Source organism: Bos indicus, chromosome 20, assembly GCF_029378745.1.
Source record: "Bos indicus isolate NIAB-ARS_2022 breed Sahiwal x Tharparkar chromosome 20, NIAB-ARS_B.indTharparkar_mat_pri_1.0, whole genome shotgun sequence".
NCBI classification, from domain to species: domain Eukaryota; kingdom Metazoa; phylum Chordata; class Mammalia; order Artiodactyla; family Bovidae; genus Bos; species Bos indicus.
The window spans coordinates 29,021,693-29,046,049 of NC_091779.1; the positions used below are offsets into that span (position 1 = coordinate 29,021,693).

Consider the following 24,357-nt stretch of genomic DNA (forward strand, 5'->3'; position numbering starts at 1 on the left):
CGCGAGGGCTGAGCCGAGCCTCGCCTCGCTCGGGCAGCCTCAGCCTGAGCACCAGCCGCGCCGGAGCCCGGAGCGCAGCCACTGAGGGCAGCGGCGGCGGCGGGAGCGAGGCGCGCAGCGAGAAGCGGCGCGGGCGGGAAGCAGAAGCCGCCGCCGCCGCCGCCGCCGCCGCGACGGGCAGCCGGGCTCGGCGGCCGCCGGATCGGGCCCCTGCCCCCTCCGCCTCGTGTCCCCGGCGCCGGGCGGCCGGCGAGTCTGGAGCCCGAGCCGTCGCCGGCCGCGTCCCCCGGGCATGGAAGGAGGCGGCAAGCCCAACTCCTCGTCCAACAGCCGGGACGATGGCAACAGCGTCTTCCCCACCAAGGCGCCCGCGACGGGCGCGGGGCCGGCCGCGGCCGAGAAGCGCCTGGGCACCCCGCCGGGGGGCGGCGGGACCGGCGCGAAGGAGCACGGCAACTCAGTGTGCTTCAAGGTGGACGGCGGCGGCGGCGGCGGCGAGGAATCGGCCGGGGGCTTCGAGGACGCCGAGGGGCCCCGGCGGCAGTACGGCTTCATGCAGCGGCAGTTCACCTCCATGCTGCAGCCCGGGGTCAACAAATTCTCCCTCCGCATGTTCGGGAGCCAGAAGGCGGTGGAGAAGGAGCAGGAAAGGGTTAAAACTGCAGGCTTCTGGATTATCCACCCTTACAGTGATTTCAGGTGAGGACTCGCGCTGGCCGCCCCACCCTCCCTTCCGGGCGCGCCCTCCTTCGCGCTCCCGGCTCCTGGGAGGGGTCGCCCCGGGGATGGCGGGGAGGGGGCGCCCGGCCGGCCGCGGGAGGAGCCGCCGTGGCTTCTACCCGGGCGGCAGGCTCGACTCTTCTACAACTAGTTTCCACCCAGGAGGGGGTTGACTGATGAGTTCCTGTTGCCCGGGGAACCCCGGGGAAGCTTCTCCTCCTTTGCCTCGGGAACTTTGGGGCCAGATCGGGGAAGAAGGCCACGGTGACCCCCGGATGGGAGGATGCTAAGTTGTGCAGGGAAACTTTCACTTCGGAGAGATGAGAGTGTAAGAAAGTGGCCAGAAAGTCGTTGGGGGTGCCACCTTCCCTCGCGCTGTTCCCCCAAGAAGTGGGTCCCTCCCAGAGGGGCAAAAGGCGCTCCTGAGTTTGGGGAGAGGATGAGGCGACCCGAGACAGTGACTCACGGGTCCTGGCCGGTCCAGCCTCTCTCGCCCATAGAGGGTGTTAATCTGTTTCTCATCCGCTTATAGGCACTGGGGATCCTCAGTGCCTTTCTTCAGGATAGTGGCTGGCAGGCGGAGGAAGGGTAATTTGCGCTTGGATTGCCTCTGACTTGAGATTTCAGTGGAGCTGCGCTGCCTGGTGGGGCAGGAGCCTGACAGGAAGCCTCGAGTTCCCGAAAAGGAGACAGGGGGCGTTTTCAGAGCCCCCTTCCTGAAACAGAGGGGCACCCTTTCTTGACCTTGGCTACTAGTCTATTTCAAAAATCTCTTTCCCATTTCCCAACTCGGGGAACAAGGGCAGGAGAGCTGTCAGGGAAACTCTGCTTCGGTGAATTAACGTTAAGACATTTCCTGATCTTATTTGTCGCCCAAGTTTTCATTGGGTTATAAGCGTGTTTAGAGATTATCAAATGAAGGTCGTGAAGTAGATCCTCTTATTAGTGTATGAACACCCTGCGGTCACGTTATATTATTGCCTGAGGAAGGCTGAGCTTTTAATTAAACAACAAAACCCAGTAAGCAAAAGCCAAGAGTGGCATTTATGTATGTAGATATGTATATATGTATCCATTTACTGCTGAAATCGTTCGGAAAAGAAAAAGAAGAAAAAGAATGTGGTGCAAACTAAGCAATTTTAATAGGCGGCTGTTAAACAGCAAACAAATACAGCAATAAAAAGCAGCATTACTTTGAGTTGCTTGTAGAAACTAAGGGACAGTTGGCTTCAACTCCACGCCTTGATGGGAGCTGTCCAGAGTTCTGAATAACATTTAGTGGAAAACCCATACTTCTGCCGCACAAAGCCGTGGAAAAACCGTCTTCACCTTCTCTGAGATATACGTAAAAATACATATATTCTCAGAAATAAGTAACCATGTTATTTATGCATAGGATGAATGTACTTTAGGAAGTGTAGAATGTTAAGGTTCTTATATGGAAAAACACATAACAAATTCCAAAGGAGGGCTTATAAAACATAACAACATTTATAGTGTATGGAAAATTAAGAGTTTGATTGAAAAAATGTTCATATTAAAATAATCTACTAAATAATCAAACATATGTCCTTCAGTAGGCTAATACTTATAGAAGCAAACTATGAATGACCTTATTCTAAGGTATATAACATTGTCATATTCTTTAGAATTTTAAGTTGAAATCAGATGTAGAATACTGTTTCTACCTCAGTCTTAAGTGGAAATATATTTCAACCCATATTGTTATTTCTTCATGAAAGAATGTTACAGAAACTGCCTTTAGTCTTAATAACAAAACTAAGCATGGTCTTTCCAGAAATATATGTAGTTCAATATCTACTTGCACATAAAATGCTATGTTCTGTTTGTTTAATTTTGAACTCAGTTAAATGGTTAATTATGATACTTTTATTTCTCAAGCAGTGTGAAAATAGACTACACTTTTTCAAAATGGTGGCATATAATTAAACTTTCATCATTTATTAGATAAAAAACATAGGGCCGCCTTTCAGGAATTGGTATAGTGTGCCAGAATCTTTTGAATGAATGAAATTCATGAAATTAAAGATTCTCCACATTTTCCTAAGTAAGTCGTATGAGACAGGGTATCTCTTTAAAACAAGCAAAATAAATTTGTTACTAAACAGGAGGAAGAAATGGAAATCAGATGATAGTTCGACTTTATCATGCATTTGAAAGAAATGAGAGATGATTAAAAAGTGAGTTAATACTCTAAACAAACTGCTGTGGAACAGTTTGGAACATTTGATTTTCCCTTGCATAACTGGAAAAAGAAAATGGTAGAGGTAAATATTATAATTTGGATTTTTAACTGGAAGGAATCTGAAAAAAATAGATTTTAAAACTCACAATTACTATATATGCTGGTCTTATCAATAAAACAACGAACTAAGGAAGAAATGTAAATACTTGCTTGCATATTTTAAGTCATAATTATTTTATTGATGTCTTTATATCATTTTACCTCCAGTATAAAGTTTCTTAAAAATCTGTAACATGTCAGGATAATATAATGAAGAAAAAACAAAAATGGAAAGCATAATTCTGTTAGCATTTTTCTTTTTCTAAAGGAAAAGCAGTGTGGGAAGAATCAGCAAAATACAGAAATGTTACAGTCATGAGCTGTTCACCTCAGACCCTTTCCTGATGAAGACACTTTAGAGGAAGTGCTTTGCTATGTTTCCTACAATGCCAAAGTTAAGTTAATAGTCATTTAGTGACTGAGAAAGTGAGAGTTATGAATACCTTTCCATGGAGAATGGGGAGATACCAGAAATTAAAGATACCCAGTTTTTTTTGGTTTTTCTTTTAACCCGCTTCACAGTTCTAAGCCTTCACAGATCCAGGGAAGTTTGGTCAGTCAGTTCTTTGGTCCCACACTGCTGAGTGTAGCATGAGCCCGCACTCCAGGGCATGTCAGGACTTTGACACTGCAGCTGGTGATCTAGTCCCTTCCCAGGATGATTGATTTCCAGGGCAGGTTCCCTTCTTCCCTCAGGCTGCGGGGCTGTGCTCCCATTGAGACTCTGGAGAGCCAGCTCCTCCAAGCGCTCTCACCCGCCTAGGCCCAGGAGTGCTGTTGCTGTGTCTGGCGAGTAGTTTTCTCTGCCTCTGGTGTAAGTAGGGCAGAGGCACTGTATTTCCCTTTCTTCTCAGGGGAGGATGATGTTAGAAATCTTCAGGGACTAAAGAGGACTCAAATACCATCAATACTGTTGGAAATAACTGGGTGGGAGCTAGAGAATTCAGTTAAAAAAAAAAGTATGTTTTTGTTTATACCATGGTATAGAATCACCCTAACTTCACCCAAATTAGGGAAAACATGGTTAAAAAATAAAATCACACTGATTTTTTGTGTAGTGAGGACTCGGTTTCTGTCTTCTTGAGTTTCATGTGAATAGCGCATACAAACAAATAATTTGAAGGTTAAACATGATTTTGAGGTTACTAACAGTGATTGTATATTTATTAGCTAAAACTTTACTTTTCATTCACTTAATAAAAAAGTGGTACTGGGCAAGCATTGTAATTTCATAGCCAGTCCATTTATGATATAATCATTCAAATGCATTGAAAGAATAGCTAGGGGACTTGTGGATGGTCGCTATTACGTGAGTAATTTGCCTTAGAAGAATTTATCAACAGATTATTTGTCAGTTCAAGAATTCTGACATTATTTTGTTGGATCATGCTTACATAAGTCCCTTTTTAAAAAAATAACGCTCCCATTCCATATATACTGCCAGGAAACATCTTGCCTCTGGTAAGGGAGGAGATTTTATATCTTGACTCATTATTTCTTCCACTGCGTTTCATCAATTAGTGTGAATGACTGTGAAAACCTTATTGTGTGGTAAGTACACAAGGACTCTAGAGACCAGAGTCACTTCCTGAAGATACTGCCATATCTGGCCTTGCCTCTCTGCTTCAGGCTACATCCACAACTGTGCTGATGTCAGAGGTCACTGATGCGTTCATTAGAGAAGGGAGGCTTCCTCTGTATAACAGTTAGTCCGAGAGAGACTGCTTGTTTCTAGGAGCTTCTCCCAGGAAAACAATTCGACCTTCTGGGGTTTAAGGACTAATTAGCCTACTGTTATGTTATCTTTGTGCAGAATGCACTGTATTTTCCTCAGCAATGCTCCTTTTATTTACTTTCTGTATCAACACAGCCAAAATTAACCATAGGAATTTATTTTTTTCCTCTGTTAGAGTGAACCTTTTTCTATCTTATAAATTCAGTTAAGTTCTTCATAGTGGCTCTAGCAACTGGTCAGCCCAATTATAGTGAAACTATTTGAAAAAATGTGGAGGTATGAATTTATTCAGTTATGTTTTCTTAGTATACATGTAAATTATAAAACTTTAAATTTTGCTAAATAGTTCACTATTTAATTGCATTTAATAGATATAGTGATCGGAGAAGGCAATGGCACCCTACTCCAGTACTCTTGCCTGGAAAACCCCATGGATGGAGGAGCCTGGTAGGCTGCAGTTCATGGGGTCGCTGAGGGTCGGACACGACTGAGCGTTTTCACTTTCACTTTTCACTTTCATGCATTGGAGAAGGAAATGGCAACCCACTCCAGTGTCTTTGCCTGGAGAATCCCTGCTGTCTATGGGGTCGCACAGAGTCGGACACGACTGAAGTGGCTTAGCAGATATAGTGATTATACTATTAAAATATTACAAGTTATTTTCCATTTTTTCCTGAGCAACTTTGCCTTTAAACCTACTTTGGGGGCTTATTATGTAAATTGAGAGTCAGGCAGAAGCACTTTTACCAATTCACATTTTATTATGTGGGCTTGTGTTGATGAACTTGCATCTTGAATAATAATGAAAGAATTTCAAATGCACTGGAACCATATATTACTTACCATTGTTATGATAGGCTCATTTAACAGAATTTAAACTATGTCTGCTTGATCAAAACCACAAACCAAAACACCACCAACACCAGGAAGCAATTTAAATAGTATTTGTAATTTTGCATTATTTCACTCAATGAACCTGTGTCCCCAAGTGAGTATGAGGCAAGCAAGATAAATCTGTGATTTGGATGTGATCTTTTTTGCCATCTCAAGTGTAATTCTTATGTTTAACAGATTATTCACTTGTGCTCACTCGTGCTTAGTCCCTCAGTCCTCTCTGACTCTTTGCAACCCCCTGGACTATAGCCTGCCAGGCTCCTTTGCAGACGGGACTTTTTCCCAGGCAAGAATACTGGAGTGTGTTGCCAGGGGATCTTCCCAACCCAGGAATTAAACCTGTGTCTCCTGCAGCTCCTGCATTGCAGATGGATTCTTTACCTGCTGAGCCCATTTACTTCCTTACTTGGAGACAAAAATTGGACTTAGGATGAAGACTTTCAAATAGAGTTTCTTATAGGTATAATGCAAAATTATGGTAGACCATCAGCACTGCAGGAAGAGTATTGAACAAGTTCAGGGTCTGTGACAAATTTTCATTTCATCATTTTGAGTAAAGAGGTAGCAAGCTATGAATTAGGCTGACACGATGTATTTTAGGAGGAGAGTTAATGGTGATGAAGAAAAAGTCTGCATGCACTAGAATAAAAAACTATTTATACTTACACTAAGTACTTTGAAAATTAATTTGTGTGTGTGTGTGAAGGCATCTTGATGTACAAATTAGCATTATCTTCCCAGAAGAGAAAAATCAGGGGGAAATGGTGATGCTCCTTGGTTCACTTGGAGTTTTCTATGTTTTTGCAAAATAAACCTCTTGCCTGTGTTAATTCTGTATGTGTGTGCGTGCGCGTGCCCACATAAGCAAGCAAGAGAGAAACTGTTCAAGGGACATTAGTATATAAGCACATCTGATAAATGCTCATTTATCAGACATACCTCACCCAAGTATGAGTGATAAAAATTGATTTCATGACCCTTTTCAAGTTTATTTGTTAAGTTCCTGGTAATATTATGTTTCATTTAATAACGAAATTAAAGCAAAGTATCAAAATTATGCATGCCTCAGATTTACAATTTAATAATCTTATTTACATAGACCTGTTTTTATTTTCAAGATGTTACAGCTCTAAAGAAGTAAGGCTAATTAAATCTAAAATAGAGTGCATTTATGTGTAAATATGACTGATTCATTTTGCTGTACAGCAGAAACTACCACAATATTGTAAAGCAACTATACTCCGATAAAAATTAATTAAAGAAGTAAGGCTAATCACACATACACAGAGTTAGCAACTGTTTACAAATTTTGTATGTTCAGGTTTCGTTCAAGTATTTCACTATTATCAGCAGTGCTGCAGCAAACATCTTTGTCCATTAGTCTTCATTATATTCTGTACATACTGATCTTATCAAGTAATACTGCTACCAACTAAGACTCTTCTTAAAATTTTAAGTGACATGGATACAGCACTGTTGATGTTCTTGTTTAGATATTCACAGGCAGTTTTAGGACAGAAAGTCAGAATTTGTCCTCCATTCTGTTCATCACAGAGTACTTGGAGTGGCAAGAATGATCTTATGCCATGTTATCTTATGTCTAATGAAGTTATCACACTACTTAAAATCCTTTGAGGGCTTCCCATTACTCTTGAATATATTTGACAAACGAGCTACAAGATTGCATAATTTCAATTTATCTGGGCAACCTTGTCACACACCATTCGCTCCCTCACTGTCCTCAGCCACCTGGGTAAGTTTTCAGCTCCCAGAACCAGCTGAGTTCTCTCCTGCCACAGATTTTGATGTGACATTTAACCCCATTGCCTGAAATTCTCTTTTCACTTTAAGTCATTCTGCATTATAACAGTTTCTCTTCTCATGTGGATTTCAGTTTAATCACTGTGATCACATTTCAACACCTCCCCCCTCCACTTTGTTTTTCTATCTGGGCTTTTTGTTTCATCAGAATTTATACTTCATGTATGTTTTGCTACTAGAATTTAAGCTCCCTCACTTCATCAGTATTATTTCATTTTATATTCCTCATGCTATAAGAATGCATGTAGTAGACATTTTTCCTGCTAAGCTTTCTCAGATGCTTTAGTTTTTAACAAGTTTTTGAGATATTATTTATCTACCATACAGTTTACTCATTTAAAGGGAATGATTGAATGTTTCTAATATGTTCACAGAATTGTGCAGCGATTACCACAATCAATTCTAGAAAATTTTTATCACTCTAAGAAGGAATGCTGTATCCATTAGCACTCAATTCTCTTCTTTCCTTCCCTTCCTCCCCCGACACAGCTCTATCCAACCACTAATCTACCTTCTGCCTCTATAGATTTTTTTTTTCTTATTCTGGAAATCTCATATCAATGGAATCATATAATATATAATTTTTGTTACTGGTTTCTTTCACTTAGCATAATGTTTTCATGTTTTATCTGTGCTATAGCATATTTCAGTTCTTTATTTATTCTGGTATGGATATACCAAATTTTGGATTTCCCTGGTGGCTCAGATGGTAAAGAATCTACCTGAGTGCAAGAAGTCTCCTGGAGAAGGAAATGGCCGCTCACTCTAGTATTCTTGCATGGAGAATCCCCATGGACAGAGGAGCCTGGTGGGCTACAGTGCATGGGATTGCAAAGAGTTGGACATGACACACACACGTACACCAAATTTTACTGATTCATCAGTTGATGGATACCTCAGTTTTTGGTCATTATAATTATTGCTGGTCTGAATGCTATTGCACAGTTTGTGTGTGTGTGTTTGTGTGTGTGCAGAGATGCATTTCTGTTTGTCTTAGAAGTGAAATTTCTGGCCCAGTTTATTAAAAAAAAAATACTGAATGAATGCACAGTTCAACCAGGGTGTGCCGCATTTATTCTTTACATTCATAAATTCAGTTAAAGAAATCTCTTTCTTTTCCTACAGCAATACTTGGCATCCTTTCCCTGTTACCACCTGTAAGTACATGTCCCAGCCATTGCATTTTCCTGCCCACTTTAGAGAGGACTAAATGAAACTGAAAGGAGGTTAAGCACCATGAGCCTGGTGACATGGATGGATGATGAGAACTGGGCCAGGAGTTTAGCTGTCTGGAATCTTTTTTTTTTTTTTTTTAATAACCTTTATTTTTCAGCAAATATGTTGTCTTTTTCTTTGTTTTTTTTTTTTAACTGTGTGACATGTGGATTCTTAGTTCCCTGAACAAGGATAGAACCCATGCTGAAGTGAAAATGTAGACTCTTAACCACTGGATCACCAGGGAAGTCCCTGTTTGGAATCTTGATTCTGTCATTCCAGCTCTTTTACCTCAAAGAAACAAGGCTGCCAGTATAAATAATTCTCCACATATGCAAGAAAACATTATGTTAAACCTAATCATTTATTCTCTGTCCTTCTTGAAACCATCCCAAAATAATATGAAAAAAACCACAAAGAAACACAGACAACTAGAAGAAAAAGGAGAAAGCAGAGAACAAGGGATCTGGAAACATTTTGGGAAAAAGAAAGAAAGCTAATGAAGTTACCTTGTTAACACTTACCCAATCCTTCACCACTGAACCCCAGAAGTGTTCAGGACATGAAGGGACCCATTAAGAAATAATTTCCAGGAAAACCAGTCTGAAACCAGGAGGATTAATTAAGGGTCTCCTTAGTGAATGCAGAACTCTTAATCCTAATATAGAAGGCTTTGTTGTGCTTGGTTAATTCTCCCCAGGCAGGAAACAGGAAACTACCTTTATGGAAGATACTTCAAGGTCTTCCAGTAAAATTTCTCATTTATTACCTAATGACCTTGCAGAAAGCCTTACATTTGTATACAAGACTGTATGTATATTTTGGTACTAAATCATCTAATATCTAAAAGAAAAAGATTATGAGACTTTTGAGAAACATCTTCATCATAAAATAGAAAAACTAAGTCAAACAGCAAAAGAAAGTCCCAAGAACAGAGAAGCATTTGGGATAAGGGGAAACTCAACATTACTTTAAAATACTCTAAGAATCATATCTTCAGCAGGATATTTCATCTGTACAGTAAGAACAATATGCTATGAAGAGAATAGCCAGAATGTAATAAGTTGGCACATAAAGTCTAGCAAACCCCTCATAATTAGGGCCAAAAGAAAAAAAATAGAAAATATAAGCAAAAATAAAGGCTAATTTATAAGATCAAACTTTATAAAAGCAGTTGCAGGATGAGAACATAGAGTGAAAATGGACATATGGAATTAACAGAGACATTTTAAATAAAATTTTCCAGGTGGCAGGATGTGAAATAGCATTTCTGAGAAACTCACAGAATGCTCAGCACCATGAAAGGAAAAGACCCCACCAAGGGTCATCACACACCTTAGAATTCCTCTGAATCAGAGAAAAAAAGAAAAAAAGCAACAACAACAAGTGAAACCCTAAAACTTTCCAAAGAGAAAGTTACAAACTTATAGTATTTCTCAAGAAGTGAGAAAATACTGTAAGCTAACTGATAGTGTGATAAAGTCTACAAAATTCTGAGAGAAAGTGACCTCTAAAAAATTGTAAACCCTTCATAATCAGTTCAGTTCAGGCTCTCAGTCGTGTCTGACTCTTTGCAACCCCATGAATCACAGCATGCCAGGCCTCCCTGTCCATCACCAACTCCTGGAGTTCACCAGACTCATGTCCATTGAGTCAATGATGCCATCCAGCCATCTCATCCTCTGTCGTCCCCTTCTCCTCCTGCCCCCAATCCCTCCAAGCATCAGAGTCTTTTCCAGTGACTCAACTCTTCCCATCAGGTAGCCAAAGAACTGGAGTTTCAGCCTCAGCATCAGTCCTTCCAAAGAACACCCAGGACTGATCTCCTTTAGAATGGATTGGTTGAATCTCCTTGCAGTCCAAGGGACTCTCAAGAGTCTTCTTCAACACCACAGTTCAAAAGCATCAGTTCTTCGGCGCTCAGCTTTCTTCACAGTCCGACTCTCACATCCATACATGACTACTGGAAAAACCATAGCCTTGGCTAGACAGAACTTTGTTGGCAAAGTAATGTCTATGCTTTTCAATATGCCATCTAGGTTGGTCATAACTTTCCGTCCAAGGACTAACCGTCTTTTAATTTCATGGCTGCAGTCACCATCTGCAGTGATTTTGGAGCCCCCAAAAATAAAGTCTGATACTGTTTCCACTGTTTCCGCATCTATTTCCCATGAAGTGATGGGACCAGATGCCATGATCTTTGTTTTCTGAATGTTGAGCTTTAAGCCAACTTTTTCACTCCCCTCTTTCACTTTCAAAAAGTAAATAGGCTTTATAGTTCCTCTTCACTTTCTGCCATAAGGGTGGTGTCATCTGCATATCTGAGGTTATTGATATTTCTCCTGGCAATCTTGATTCCAGCTTGTGCTTCTTCCAGCCCAGCGTTTCTCATGATGTCCTCTGCATATAAGTTAAATAATCAGGGTGACAATATACAGCCTTGATGTACTTCTTTTCCTATTCGGAACCAGTCTATTGTTCCATGTCCAGTTCTAACTGTTGCCTCCTGACCTGCATATAGGTTTCTCAAGAGGCAGGTCAGGTGGTCTGGTATTCCCATCTCTTTCAGAATTTTCCACAGTTTATTGTGATCCATACAGTCAAAGGCTTTGGCATAATAGGAAGATTTAATAAAACCAATCAGAATTCAAGAACTCTAATGTTAATCACCTTTGTATCCTTTCTTACAAAGTACTGAATGATGTGTTCCAGTAAAACAAAGAATCGCATCAAAATAGTATGAAAACAAAAGATGGGATATGGAATCTGACAGAGAAGAACCTTGAAAGAAAGTCCCAGGAGTTCTGAGTAACTGAGCGGTCTTGAAGGAAACCAGTCTAAACAGGGGCCAGAAAGCAGAGGCCCCTGGACAAAGGCTTTCAGGGGAGAGAAAAACGGTAATCAGCATTTGAAAAGCAATGTTACTAGGCAGATCCTTTGGAACAAGGTATCTACGAGTTTCATAGGAATACTTATGGGGTATGTTGAATATGAACCCCTCTGCCAGTGCAGGAGACATGAGAGACACGGGTTTGATCCCTGTATCCAGAAGATCCCCTGGAGGAGGGCATGACAACCCACTCCAGTATTCTTGCCTGGAGAATTTCATGGACAGAGGAGCCAGGTGGGCTACAGTTCACAGAGTCACAAAGAGTATGACATGACTGAAGGGACTTAGCAGTCACTTAATACAAGCAAATAAACAAAAGACCTTTATCAACTCCAGGAAGAAAGTGTTAGCTGCTCAGTCGTGTCCCACTCTTTGCGATCCCATGGGCTGTAACCCACCAGGCTCCTCTGTCCATGGGTTCTCCAGCCAAGAATACGGCAGTGGATAACCATGTATTTAAAAGAAAAAAAAAATTACATTACTTGGATCAGCAATGAATAACAGTTACCTGGCCATTGTAAAGTAAATAAGGATGATTTACACAAAGATTATGGTCCTATTATTCTGGAAGGAAAGAGAAAGGTAGGTGAAGGTTGGATGTTCTAAGAAAGTTGAATGATTGAGAATGAGCAAGGTTTAAAGTTGATGTATCAGTTTCTTTTTGAAATTTAATGTCTTTTTGAATTTAATGTCAGAAGAAATAATTAGGATGTTTAAATTAAGGAAGTGGGTGTGAAAGGAAGGGAGTTTATAATCTTCTTATAATCCTTTAATACTATTTTAGTTGTTAAAAAAAGATTACGGATATGTTTTGAGGTGACATAGTTTTGTTAAGAACACAGATTCTGGAGCCAGCCTGTTTGGGTTAGAATCCGAATTCCACCACCTCAGTATCTGGGCCTCAGTTTCCTTAGTTATAAAAATGAGGAAAAAAGTATTGGGTTGTTGGGAAGATACATATTTTTGTGTTATGACTGTATAGTGTCTAGATGTAATGGCTCAGAAGGTAAAGAATCTGCCTGCAATGCGGGGGACCTGGGTTCATTCCCTGGGTTGGGAAGATCCTCCTGGAGGAGAGCATGGCAACCAACTGCAGTATTCTTGCCTGGAGAATCCCCATGGACAGAGGAGCCTGGCGGGCTATAGTCCATGGGGTTGCAAAGAGTCGGAACGACTGAGTGACTAAGCACAGATATGTAGTGCTTAGTCGTAGTATCCTCTGCTTCTTAATGCTATGTGTTAGCTATTATGAAAGTAAAATTGAAATGGAGTTAAGAAGTGTGAACTGTTTGAGAAAGGAGAATACTAAGTACATGCTTGTCAGTCTTCAAAATTCCTACAGTGGATGTGTCTGTGAAGGGAGGGCCATGTAAAGGATGTGCTGTTCTACTTTCTTTTTATCTTCAGGGAAGACTGGGCAGCAGAAACCCCGATGTGCGGTGGCAGTTTTTGTGTGTGCTCTGTGAAATAAATTCACTCATGAGAGAATGAGCATTGGAGAACTTCTAATACAGCTTCTATCTGCAAAATTTTCTAGATATAATAGTATTATCTTCTAAGTTACTATAGAATACTACAGTGTTTAACACTTAGAAATAGCTTTTGGGGAAAATTCTAATGGCATTGAGTTGTATACTCCTTCCCATTATTCTTTATTTTCATCAGGAAATGGCATAAACCATTTGGGGTCTTATTTCAAATCTGTTAAATGTTATCTATGAGCCAATTAAGATGATTCATAACTTGCTAAATTCTTTCATTTTTCTTTTAATTGTCAATTTTTTTCCTTTGGAGTATAATTGATATACAATATTATGTTAGTTTCAGGTGTACCATATAATGAGTCAATATATTTATTCATTATGAAATGATCATTATGATTAGTCTAGTTATCATCTGTCACTATACAAATTTATTGCAATATTATTAGTTATATTTCCCATGCTGTATATTATATCCTCATGATTTATTTTGTAACTGGAAGTTTGCACCTCTTAATCCCTGTCACTTTATTATTTATTGTCCAATTTAATAGTCTGTGGAAAATGGTTATTTAGAAATATAGTTTAAGAAAAAAATCTTTTTTACATCATTTTTCAGCAGATGTCACTTACTGCCCTTGTAGAATGTGTTAGCCTTCTTGTTTTTTGAAAAGAGTATATTTTGTTAAAAATTGTGCAATCTTGATTGTTTGAGAGACATGAGCAGAGATTGAGAAAATGACTATCGAGGGTTATATGAATATACTTATTGGGAGAATGAGTATTCCTTTTTTCTGTAGAAGAGTCATTAATTGTTTAAATAGTTTTTTTTTTTTTTTTTTAAGTTTTTTGTTCTGAGCATAAAATTTGGTATTTGTCTTGGAAAATCATGTAAGTAAATTAGGATGAAGATTAGAAACATATTGTCCAGGATTTAGATGCATTTTTAAAATATATAAAATAGCAGAGATATAAAATAGCAATTACCTAGTTATGGTTGTACACATATTGAATAATATAAATAACCCCCAAATCCTATGAACTTCATTACTGTTTATATTAATGGTTCCTTGACTAACCATTTATGTTAGTGACACTTAGATTTCAGGCTCAGAGAATACTTTATGAATCAAATGAAATCTGTGGATTCTCTGCCTAGAAAAGTATATATATTCTCAAAATTTTTGACTGTAATTTTAAGAAGTTTTTGATTCCCTTCAGGCACATTTATTTTTGGACCCCAAGTTAAGGCTTCTTGAACTATTTAATATTTTAACACAGATGTATGATACTAGAAACATTGCATGGAAGACACAGGGAGATAGAGTTTTGCTTGGACATTTAATCGTTAGAGCTACAGTTAGAAAAATTTGCCTTGAGAGGGACAGGATTCCATCAGCCAAGTTAGTTTTGAGGCTAGATGTGGCGCTATTGTTGAAGAACCCGTCTGCCAATGCAGGAGACATAAGAGACAGTGTTTGACTCCTGGGTCGGGAAGATCCTGGAGGAGGGCATGGCAACCCACTCCAGCATTCTTGCCTGGAGCATCCCAGGGACAGAGGGGTCTGGAGGGCCACAGTCCATGGGGTTGCAAAGAGTTGGACATGACTGAGTGCCTTAGCACGCACACACCTTGTCCACAGGGATTGAGCAAAGATCATTCTGTTGTTGGGTCAGTCAGTATAATCAGGCACAGAATTATATTTAGGGTGAGAAGAGGCTAAATTATTTTTTTGCAGATATGTTTATCTGCCTTAAAGAGCTTAAAGAACCAACTGATAAATGATAGAATTATCTGCAAAATTCACTGAAAATTTATTATAAGACAAATATGTTTAAAAATATCAGTAACATTCCTATATATTAACAACTCTGAGGATAGTTAATAGAAAAATCAATGCCTATGAAAACCAAAAATACAAACTATATATAAAAAATGAGTTTTACAATAAATACTATTAATTGACAAAAATAATTGAGTAAAATCCATTGTTACCAGTTAATAGCAAAATTAAATCCAAATAGGTTAAACTTTATTAAAGGTAAAAATAATTTAAATCAGAGTTCCTAAAAAATATTAGCAAATTATTTACTAATGTTGCTTTGGGGGAGAGCTTTCTAGCATATGGCTCCAAAGACCGTGTAAATTGTTGCAACTTTTCTAAATGTCAGTTTGACACTATATAAAAAGTTTTTGAAAATTTATAGGCCAGTGTGTTATTTTATAAAAAAAAATGATACATGTAAATACATGTATATAGGAATGATTCCTATAAATATTTTTCATAATAATGGAAAATTATAAACAAATATAACCTGAGTAAAATTTCAACCCTCTTCTATACCCCTTGTTATCAGTTTTCCTCCATATCTCTGCCTTGCCTTTTCTTCATAGTACTTCACATAATTTATTTATGCTAAATGTTTTGTTTACTTCATTTTATTATCAACCCTTATCTGTAATTTAAGCCTGACTTAGGATGAGGGTTTTTTATTGCTTTAACCATTTTATTCTGAGGATACGTGTGTGTGACACAAAGTACATGCTTAATAAATATGAATGAATGAAGAAATTCTAGGAACACTATGCTTAGTTTTAGTTTTTGTACATAATTTCCAACAACCAAATGGTATGTTCCCCTATATTTGCTACAACAACACTGACTATTTTAATTTAGCATGGATATCTTAATCTGATATACAGAAACATATATTTAGAAATAAGATTTTATGTCACTTAATATAATACATACTTGTATTAATTCTGTTTGCTGTGATGCTTATTTTTATGTTGTTTAAAAGAATTTTGGGAATATATATTGTGGATCTTTGGGGATAGCTCTTGTTTCACAGACTTATAAAACTATTTAAATGTCATTGCCTTTGGAATCAATGTTATCTTCATCGAAATAGATTTGAAAATACATTTCTCTGGGCAGTGACATTAAGGAAGAATGGCACATTTACTTTTCTGTATGTATCTTTTTTTTTTTTTTTTGCTTTTGCCAAATTGTACTGCTTGGTATAACAGTAGTAAGCGTTTCATTTCAAGCCCAGTTGTATAGAGGTAGAAAATTAGTACTATCTATGCTAAGTCACTTCAGTCGTGTCCGACTCTGTGCGATCCCATAGACGGCAGCCCACCAGACTCCCCCGTCCCTGGGATTCTCCAGGCAAGAACACTGGAGTGGGTTGCCATCTCCTTCTCCAATGCATGAAAGTGAAAAGTGAAAGTGAAGTCGTTCAGTCGTGCCTGACTCTTATCGACCCCATGGACTGCAGCCTACCAGGCTCCTCCACCCATGGGATTTTCCGGGCAACAGTACTGGAGTGGGGTGCCATTGCCGTCTCCGAGTACTATCTATAGGTATACCTAATAAAGGTTGAGTCAATGTTTTCAAAGAGAATTAATTTTGAATTTTAACTCTGTGGTAAATAGATACTTTTTTTGTGTGTTTGACAAACAAAAAACACAAATTCAAGCAAAAATTCCTGATAAAGCACTAGTAAATTGGTTCTTGTATAGTTAATGGAAAGGAGATCATAGATCTTGATACAAGAAAATTGAAGTTGACATAATTTTGAGAAGGAGAGGGAACCTGAATCTTAGAGGACACTGATAGTTTGGTTTTTGCACATAGAGAGTGAAACGAAAAAAAACCTCTGACAACTTTCATAGCAAAACTGTCCCCATGAACCTAAAAGATAAGTAATTGGGATTGACCTGTGTGACAGCTGCAAGACTTGTGTTTTATAAACCTCCATGTAGGTCAAAGAAAGGAAGTAATGGGAAGCAAGGTCATCTGGTAGACCTGAGAGCAGATGACCCTTCCATATAACCCCCAAGTATTTGCTTGAAGAGTAGCTGAAACTCAGATGAGATTTGCAAAATCCAGTAGCAGGAAGTCTGCAGTTATTTGAAGAGGAGAAATGATGTCCCAGGTTTGGGGCAGGAAATGTAGGTTAAGGGCCTGGAACAACTGAAAACCTCAGATAGTAGAGAAATTGTCAAAGAGAACCAGGATAATATAAAAAAGTATTTAAGAGTCAGCTTGTAGAAGCCAGATGGGCTTCAGAAAGCGTAAGAATTTCAATGAATTCAAGCTTATTAGATGTTTAAATTTAAGTTCATAATAATGTAAGAAATCATTACCTACTGAAACTCTGCTGCTGCTAAGTCGCTTCAGTCGTGTCCGACTCTGTGCAACCCCATAGACCGCAGCCCACCAGGCTCCCCCGTCCCTGGGATTCTCCAGGCAAGAACACTGGAGTGGGTTGCCATTTCCTTCTCCAATGCATGAAAGTGAAAAGTGAAAGGGAAGTCGCTCAGTCGTGTCCGACTCTTAGCAACCCTATGGACTGCAGCCCACCAGGCTCCTCCATCCATGGGATTTTCCAGGCAAGAGTACTGGAGTGGGGTGCCATTGCCTTCTCCGAGGGACCCAATTCATTACCTTGAAACCTAAGTTGAATAAAAGGAAAGAATCAAACACTGACCCTGCTTTTCTTCAGTTATCTGAACCAATGTATAACCAAATTAGTAGAGGAGGAAAAGATTGTTCTTATAAAATCATTAATGCTAATACATGAAAAGCTAATGATACATTTAGAAATTCATGGTTTTACATTCCCAGTCAGTGAATACATCTAGATGTTTTATCAGTAGGTATCAAATACAAAGGGTGGGGGAAGGTGCTGAACTTTCACCTGGAGCATGTAATCAGCAAAATCCAGTGTTAGAGATCTGACACGTCTGTATTAAGAACGGGATGGAGGGGAATTTCTAAATTAAGAGACATTCTGGAAATGGAGGCTTGGGCAGAGCAAAGTATACAGTCAAGGCATGTACAATTGTGATGAAATTATAGAAGGAAGCAACAAGTGAAAGGAAGCAGAGCTGTTATTTTGGAGGGTGGGAGGGGCCTGTGATTGGGACCCTGAACATGGATGGATGAGCTTCTTGGGTGGGTCGAAAAGTTTTATTTCATGTCCTGGGTGGTGATTTCAAGGTTATTTGGCTTATGATAAGTCACTGTTTTCTCCAGTTTTCTATATCTGTTTTGTTTTATAATAAAGAATGAAAGGAAAAAAGTTAAGAGGTCTTAATTTTCAAAAAAAAGGTCAGGATATAATGAAAATAAGTTGACTGTTACTGTTTCTCTCTCTGTTTTACTCACAGACCTGTTTTGTATTTGCAACAAAACCCTAATAATGCTAAGGCAAAGCAATGGGATGCAACTTTATGGTAGGAAAATGACCCAGACATAATCTCAGAAAAGTCAATCTTTTAACTTGATTTGAGGAGATATTCAACCTCTTTGCAACTAATCTGTAAAATTCAAGAAAATAATACCTATACCCTTATGAATGTTATGATAATATGTGAAAAATGCCTCACACATAGCCCATGTGCGATAAATATTAAATTTCCTTTCACTTTCTTTTATTATCCTGTTAATATTATATAGGTACAAATATATAAATTATAGTGGTTTTTCTAAAACACATGAGCTCACACAGTAAAGATTTATTGAAAGCTGAGTATGTTTTCAAGGACTATTAAGTATTCTAGATGCAAAAAAGAATGACACTAAGTCATAGCCTTTGAGAAGATTTTTGTCTAATAATAAGACAGTGTATACATAAGGATGTAATTTTAATGGAAGGAAAGAATGCCAGTAGGAAAATTGTATAAAATAGTATACCAGTGGAGAAAATCATGATGCCTTAATTCCATAATATTTAATCATCAGCTAAATTTTAGAATTTTTTCACTGTTTATTTCTCAGATTTCTTTTTGGTAAGCCATTACAAATAATTAATAGTTTTGCATGTTTTTTTTTTTTTTTTTCTATAAAAGCAATTACCCTGGTGGGGTAAAATCCTCTCAAATTTGTAACAATTAAATCTTTATTAGTTCATTGTTACACTGTTGTATTCCAAAAAGCATAACATATTTTCAGGTTTGTCTTAAAAGTCAGGCAAGTCAAGAATTATTTTGGAACTGTGTACTTAAAAGAGAGAAAAATCCATTTGGAATGTAGCAAAGGTGTTTATTTATTGACTGTGGACTGCCTCTGTATCTCTTTCCTATGTAAAAATAAAGCTAATGGCTATCCTTCTGTATTAACAAATCATGTTGGAAAGAGAGAGAGAAGCTCTTAACCTACTTTCCTATCTTCAATTTTTAACTTTATCATGCTTGTTAATTGCCTGGGTGTCCTTTAACCATCTATTTCCATGATTCTTTCCCAGAGGCTTGGTTTAATTTTAAAAGTGCAGTGTATTCAGCCCTAATTATGTGAGAGTTCACTGTAGGCAAACAGCAAGAGATAGTAATGACCAAAATGTCTTCTTAAATCACTGCCAGGATACCACAAGCACAAAGAAGTAAGCATTTCATGACTAGGAAATACAGTTATATAAGGTAATACTTAGAAGCAAGTAATGTTTGAAAATAGGATTTCTTCCTAGAAATATCACTATGATGTTTTAAATATATAATTTTGTAGTTTTATACATTTTATTTCTCTTATCAAGTATCTAAACAAGCTGAATACTCACACAGTCTCACATTCTTTTCATAATCAATAAGTTTGTTGTTCGATCACTATGTCATGTCTGACTCTTAGCAACCACGTGGACTGCAGCACACCAGGCTCCTCTGTCCTCCACTATCTCCCATCTCCCAGAGTTTGCTCAAATTCATGTCCACTGAGTTGGTGATCCTGTCTAACCATCTCATCCTCTGCTGCCGCCTTCTTTTTTTGCCTTCAGTCCTTCCCCTCATCATGAGTCAGCTCTTCCCAACAAGTGGCCAAAGTATTGAAGCTTCAGCAACAGTCCTTCCAATGAATCTTCAGGGTTGATTTCCTTTAGAATTGACTGGTTTGATCTTCTTGCAGTCCAAGGGACTCTCAAGAGTCTTCTCTAGCACCACAATCAAATAACTAGACCTCTACTTTATCTGAATTAGAATAAAGTTCACAGAATATGCAATCTGTGTGCCTAGAAATACCATCCATTGTTTTCTTTACAAAGCATGCTATTATGTTGACTTAAATGTCCAGAGTAAATCAAGAAATTAAGCATTATCTGTCACTGTTCTTTTTACGTTAACTTAGTTCACTTTTCACTTTCATGCATTGGAGAAGGAAATGGCAACCCACTCCAGTGTTCTTGCCTGGAGAATCCCAGGGACAGGGAAGCCTGGTGGGCTGCCGTCTATGGGGGGGTTGCACAAAGTTGGACACAACTGAAGTGACTTAGCAGTAGCGGTGGAGGTGAGATTATTGTTGACATGTTTTAACTGGTCACATATGGGAAAAGTGTTTTATTCTATGAATCATGGTCAAAACGCAGACTTACCTGCCAAGTTAAAATTGTGGGCCACAGTTGTGAACGTCTTTATATATATTATCTCACTGAGTCCTTAGAACAGCCCAACAGGTACTATTTGTGTCATTCTAGAGTTTAGAAAACCAGATTATAGAGAGGGTAAGTGGTCAGTTTCTAAATGGAGAAGCTGGGATTTGAACCCAAGGATCTGTGTGAGAGCTCAGGATATTAACCACTGTCCTTTGCCCCAGAAGAATTCAGTCATATCCTGATCCAGTGATTCAGCCTTTTTTCTCTGACTTTATTAAAAAAAAATGTACTGTTATAATTTATATATTCTTTTTCTGGCTATAAGAATCTTAGTTATTTAGCAGATAGTCTTGAGTGGGAAATGTGCCCTGTTAGCCAAAGATTGGCTGCAGCTTTCTGAGAGCTTCATTTCTAGTTCATCATGTTGAATTAGATCCTATGTGTCAATATCTAATTATTTCAGATGCTCATTTATTTTTCTAAAAAGCTAAATATTTGACAGTAAAGAGTTAAGGATAAATCTTGAAAACTGAAATGTTCTCATCCAGGCAGGCAAATAAAATGGAAATAAAACTATAATGATTCTTTCGATTCTACTTAAGTTTAATACTCCAGAAAATATAACAACCAGTGAAATCAATTCTACTTCCTAAAATTTCCTTCTAATTTCCTTTCATTATGTTTATTTGCCTTCTTTTAAATTAGTGCTTATATACCAAAATGAACAGACTATTCAAGTGGAAATAGCAACAAAGAGCTGTACTAATAATGAAGGCATTGAGAGATGTTTGGGAATAGAAAGAAGCTATAAAACTTTAGTTACAGATAATCTTGAAGAGATATAGTTATTACACTAAAAGGTCAATGTTTGCCATTAGATTGCTGTCTACCACCGTATAAATGTTATATATTAGATAGCTTACAAATTGGAGTTCATTAGGATAATAATGGACTACAATTGCTTGGGAAAATTTAAGAGGGTTGTTATTAGGCTTTGAGTCTACTGAAAAACAGGCAACTAATAAAGGCAAGGAGCAACATGTAAGGTTTTAGGTGACAGATTCCCAAGAAATTCCCCTGAAGTATAGTTCTGCTGTGGGCTTCCCAGGTGGCGCTAGTGGTAAAGAACCTGACTGTCAGTGCAGGAGATGTAAGAGACATGGGTTCGATCCCTGTGTCAGGAGGGAGGAGGGCGCGGCAATCCACTCCAGTATTCTTGCCTGCAGAATCCTATGGGCAGAGGAACCTGGCAGGCTACAGTCCATAGTGTCGCACAGAGTTGGACACGACTGCAATTACTTACACTCCAGTACTCTTGCCTGGGAAACCCCACGGATGGAGGAGCCTGGTGGGCTTCAGTCCATGGGGTCGTTAAGAGTCGGACATGACTGAGCGACTTCACTTTCCCTTTTCATTTTCATGCATTGGAGAAGGAAATGGCAACCCACTCCAGTGTTCTTGCCTGGAGAATCCCAGGGACAGGGGAGCCTGGTGGGCTGCCGTCTATGGGGTCGCACAGAGTCGGACACGACTGATGCGACTTAGCAGCAGCAGCAGCAGCAGCAACTTAGCACATATGCATGCATAGTCCTCCTGTATGTCAGAAATAATTTCTTGAGGTTTCCTGAAGTCTGATTAACAGGATAGTCCATCTAATGGAGTCATTGTTTCCAAAAACAGTTATTTCATAACTCACCATTACTTACTGAAGAGCTATAGCAGTAACCTGAGAAACTAAATCCCTGACAGAATTAGAACTAAAAAGAGAGTTACTGGAGAATTAGGAAAAAACTCCCTCTGAAGCTTATCTGTTTAAAAATATAGTAATTTTAAATTTTTGGAAAAATGAGATGTGATATTATCACCAATCATCAAGATCAGAATTTCATGGATAATAATGGATATTCAAAAATATGTTTCATCATTTGTCCTCCCTAAGTAAATTTAGATTATTTGTCTGTAAGAAATGTTTACACTTTTAAATAACACAAAACAAAAGAAACCCTTGATTTACTGATTTAAACAACACAAAACAAAGCAAACCTGCAGTTTACCACTTACCTTTACAGACTTTTATAAGCGTTGATTTATACTTACTGTCTCCCACTTGTTTATCATTACTCGACCCTGCATTACCTGGCTTTCCATTTGAGCAGTGCACTGACAAAACCAACCAACAACCAAATAGCAAATCTTGTAAATGTCATTCAACCTCCTTGTTTCTAAATCTAGTAAACACTTTCCAGACCTCATTTAACTTCAGCCCTTATTGGCACTTGACCCTCCTTCTTGACTTCTCTGACCCTTCTCTCCTCTGATTGTCTTCCTACATCTCTGCCCTGTGCTTCTGCAGAGCCCTGTCAGCCTCTAGCTCTTTCACCCTTAGCTTAAATGTTACTGAGTCTAAAGGTCTAGCTTCAAAGCTCCTTCTCTCCTCTCTGTACATGTTTTCCTTGGGAAATGTTATCCATTGCCCTGTTCTGAACTACCGCTGCCTATACGCTAATGATTCTCTTGATGTAGTCCAGCCTAGAGTGTATTTCATAGCATCAGACCACATACCCAACTGCCTCTTTGATTTATTATGTTACCTTTGACCTGTTGGCCAAAAATGTTTTTCAACTTATGTTTCCTTATGGATGCAGGATTAACAGTTACGCTTAACCCTGAATCTCATTATTATTCTGAGCTCCTACTTGTTCTTCCCTGGCACTCAGCCTCTCGTGCACAGGTGTGCATCTTGTCATGTATACACACATACACGCATGACTCACCATGCCTTACTTATTCTACCTCCTAAATATCTCCTGAGTGTGCCTACCATTACCATGGATCATGTCCTCTTCCTCCCTTATTTTTCTATTGTGATTCATCCATTGGCTTTTAGTGTGGCTCCACTTCTGTCTTCCAAACCAATATTATGCTGTACCTACTACATTTTGCTTCTTGCTCAGGATACATAGAATGGTCTTTCATGTCTCTGTATTATTTTCACATTTTCCCAACTATTTAACATGCATCTAAGGACAAATCAAAATTAAAAGCTAAATAGACAACTTATCTAGTTATCTATTCTTTGGAGTTAGGCAGAAAAATAGTGCTGGGTTAAACTAGATATAATAAACCAGAGACAGACAGGCAATGAAATTCAAGAAGCAGAGCTCTGGAGAAATTCTCTGAAAACCCACAGCTCTGTAGTTCAATTTATACTGATTTGCTAATCACCTAGCATGTGCCAGCCACTAAGCTAGACCCAGGATAGAGCAGTGAAGAAGGAGACATCACACTTGCTTTTTCTGAGCTTACAATCTTGTGTGAAAGACTTGCATTGAATGAGTTGAGATGATCACTGTAACAAACTACAGGGTAATATATGAAAGTATAGAGCTAAGGGTTTAGTCTAATCCAGAGAGTTAGGAAAAGCCTTCATGAAAATGTGACAACTGAGCTTAGAATTCAAAGACAGATAGGACTTAGTGAGGTAAACCAGTAGTTTCAGGTGTAAATGAGGATAGAACTAAAAGCCCGATAAATGACGTGTAAAGAAATAACTGCTGGTAATATTTTGAGTTACTTCCCACCAGTATTGTTTGGATAGATAAGATAAAAAAGTTGATAGCTAATATTTAAGTACCTCTTAAGTCTCATACTGCATATTTATTTCATTTGTAATGTGTCGTTACAGCCTTTGCCCATTTTTTCCTCTAGTGGTGGTGCTTTAGTCACTGAGTTGTGTCCAACTCTTGCAACCACATGGACTGTAGCCCGTCAGGCTTCTCTGTCCATAGGATTTTCTAGGTAAGGATACTGGAGTTGGTTGTCATTTCCTTTTCCAGGGGAATATTCCTGAGCCAGGGATTGAATCTGGGTCTCCTAAATTGCAGGCGGATTCTTTACTGACTGAGCTACCAGGGAAGTATTTGAATGT

The 24,357-nt window shown here is 38.8% G+C and overlaps 1 protein-coding gene across 1 annotated transcript in view; it reads left to right on the forward strand.

The window, feature by feature from the left end:
- Positions 1 to 202: 202 nt before the first annotated feature.
- The window catches only part of HCN1 (hyperpolarization activated cyclic nucleotide gated potassium channel 1), a 453,436-nt gene continuing 429,281 nt past the window's right edge, over positions 203 to 24,357 (forward strand). Inside the window, exon 1 of the mRNA XM_070774701.1 lies at positions 203 to 699. Within this exon, the coding sequence (XP_070630802.1) occupies positions 293 to 699 (407 nt within the window). The 5' untranslated portion in view covers positions 203 to 292. The remainder of the gene's footprint in view (positions 700 to 24,357) is intronic.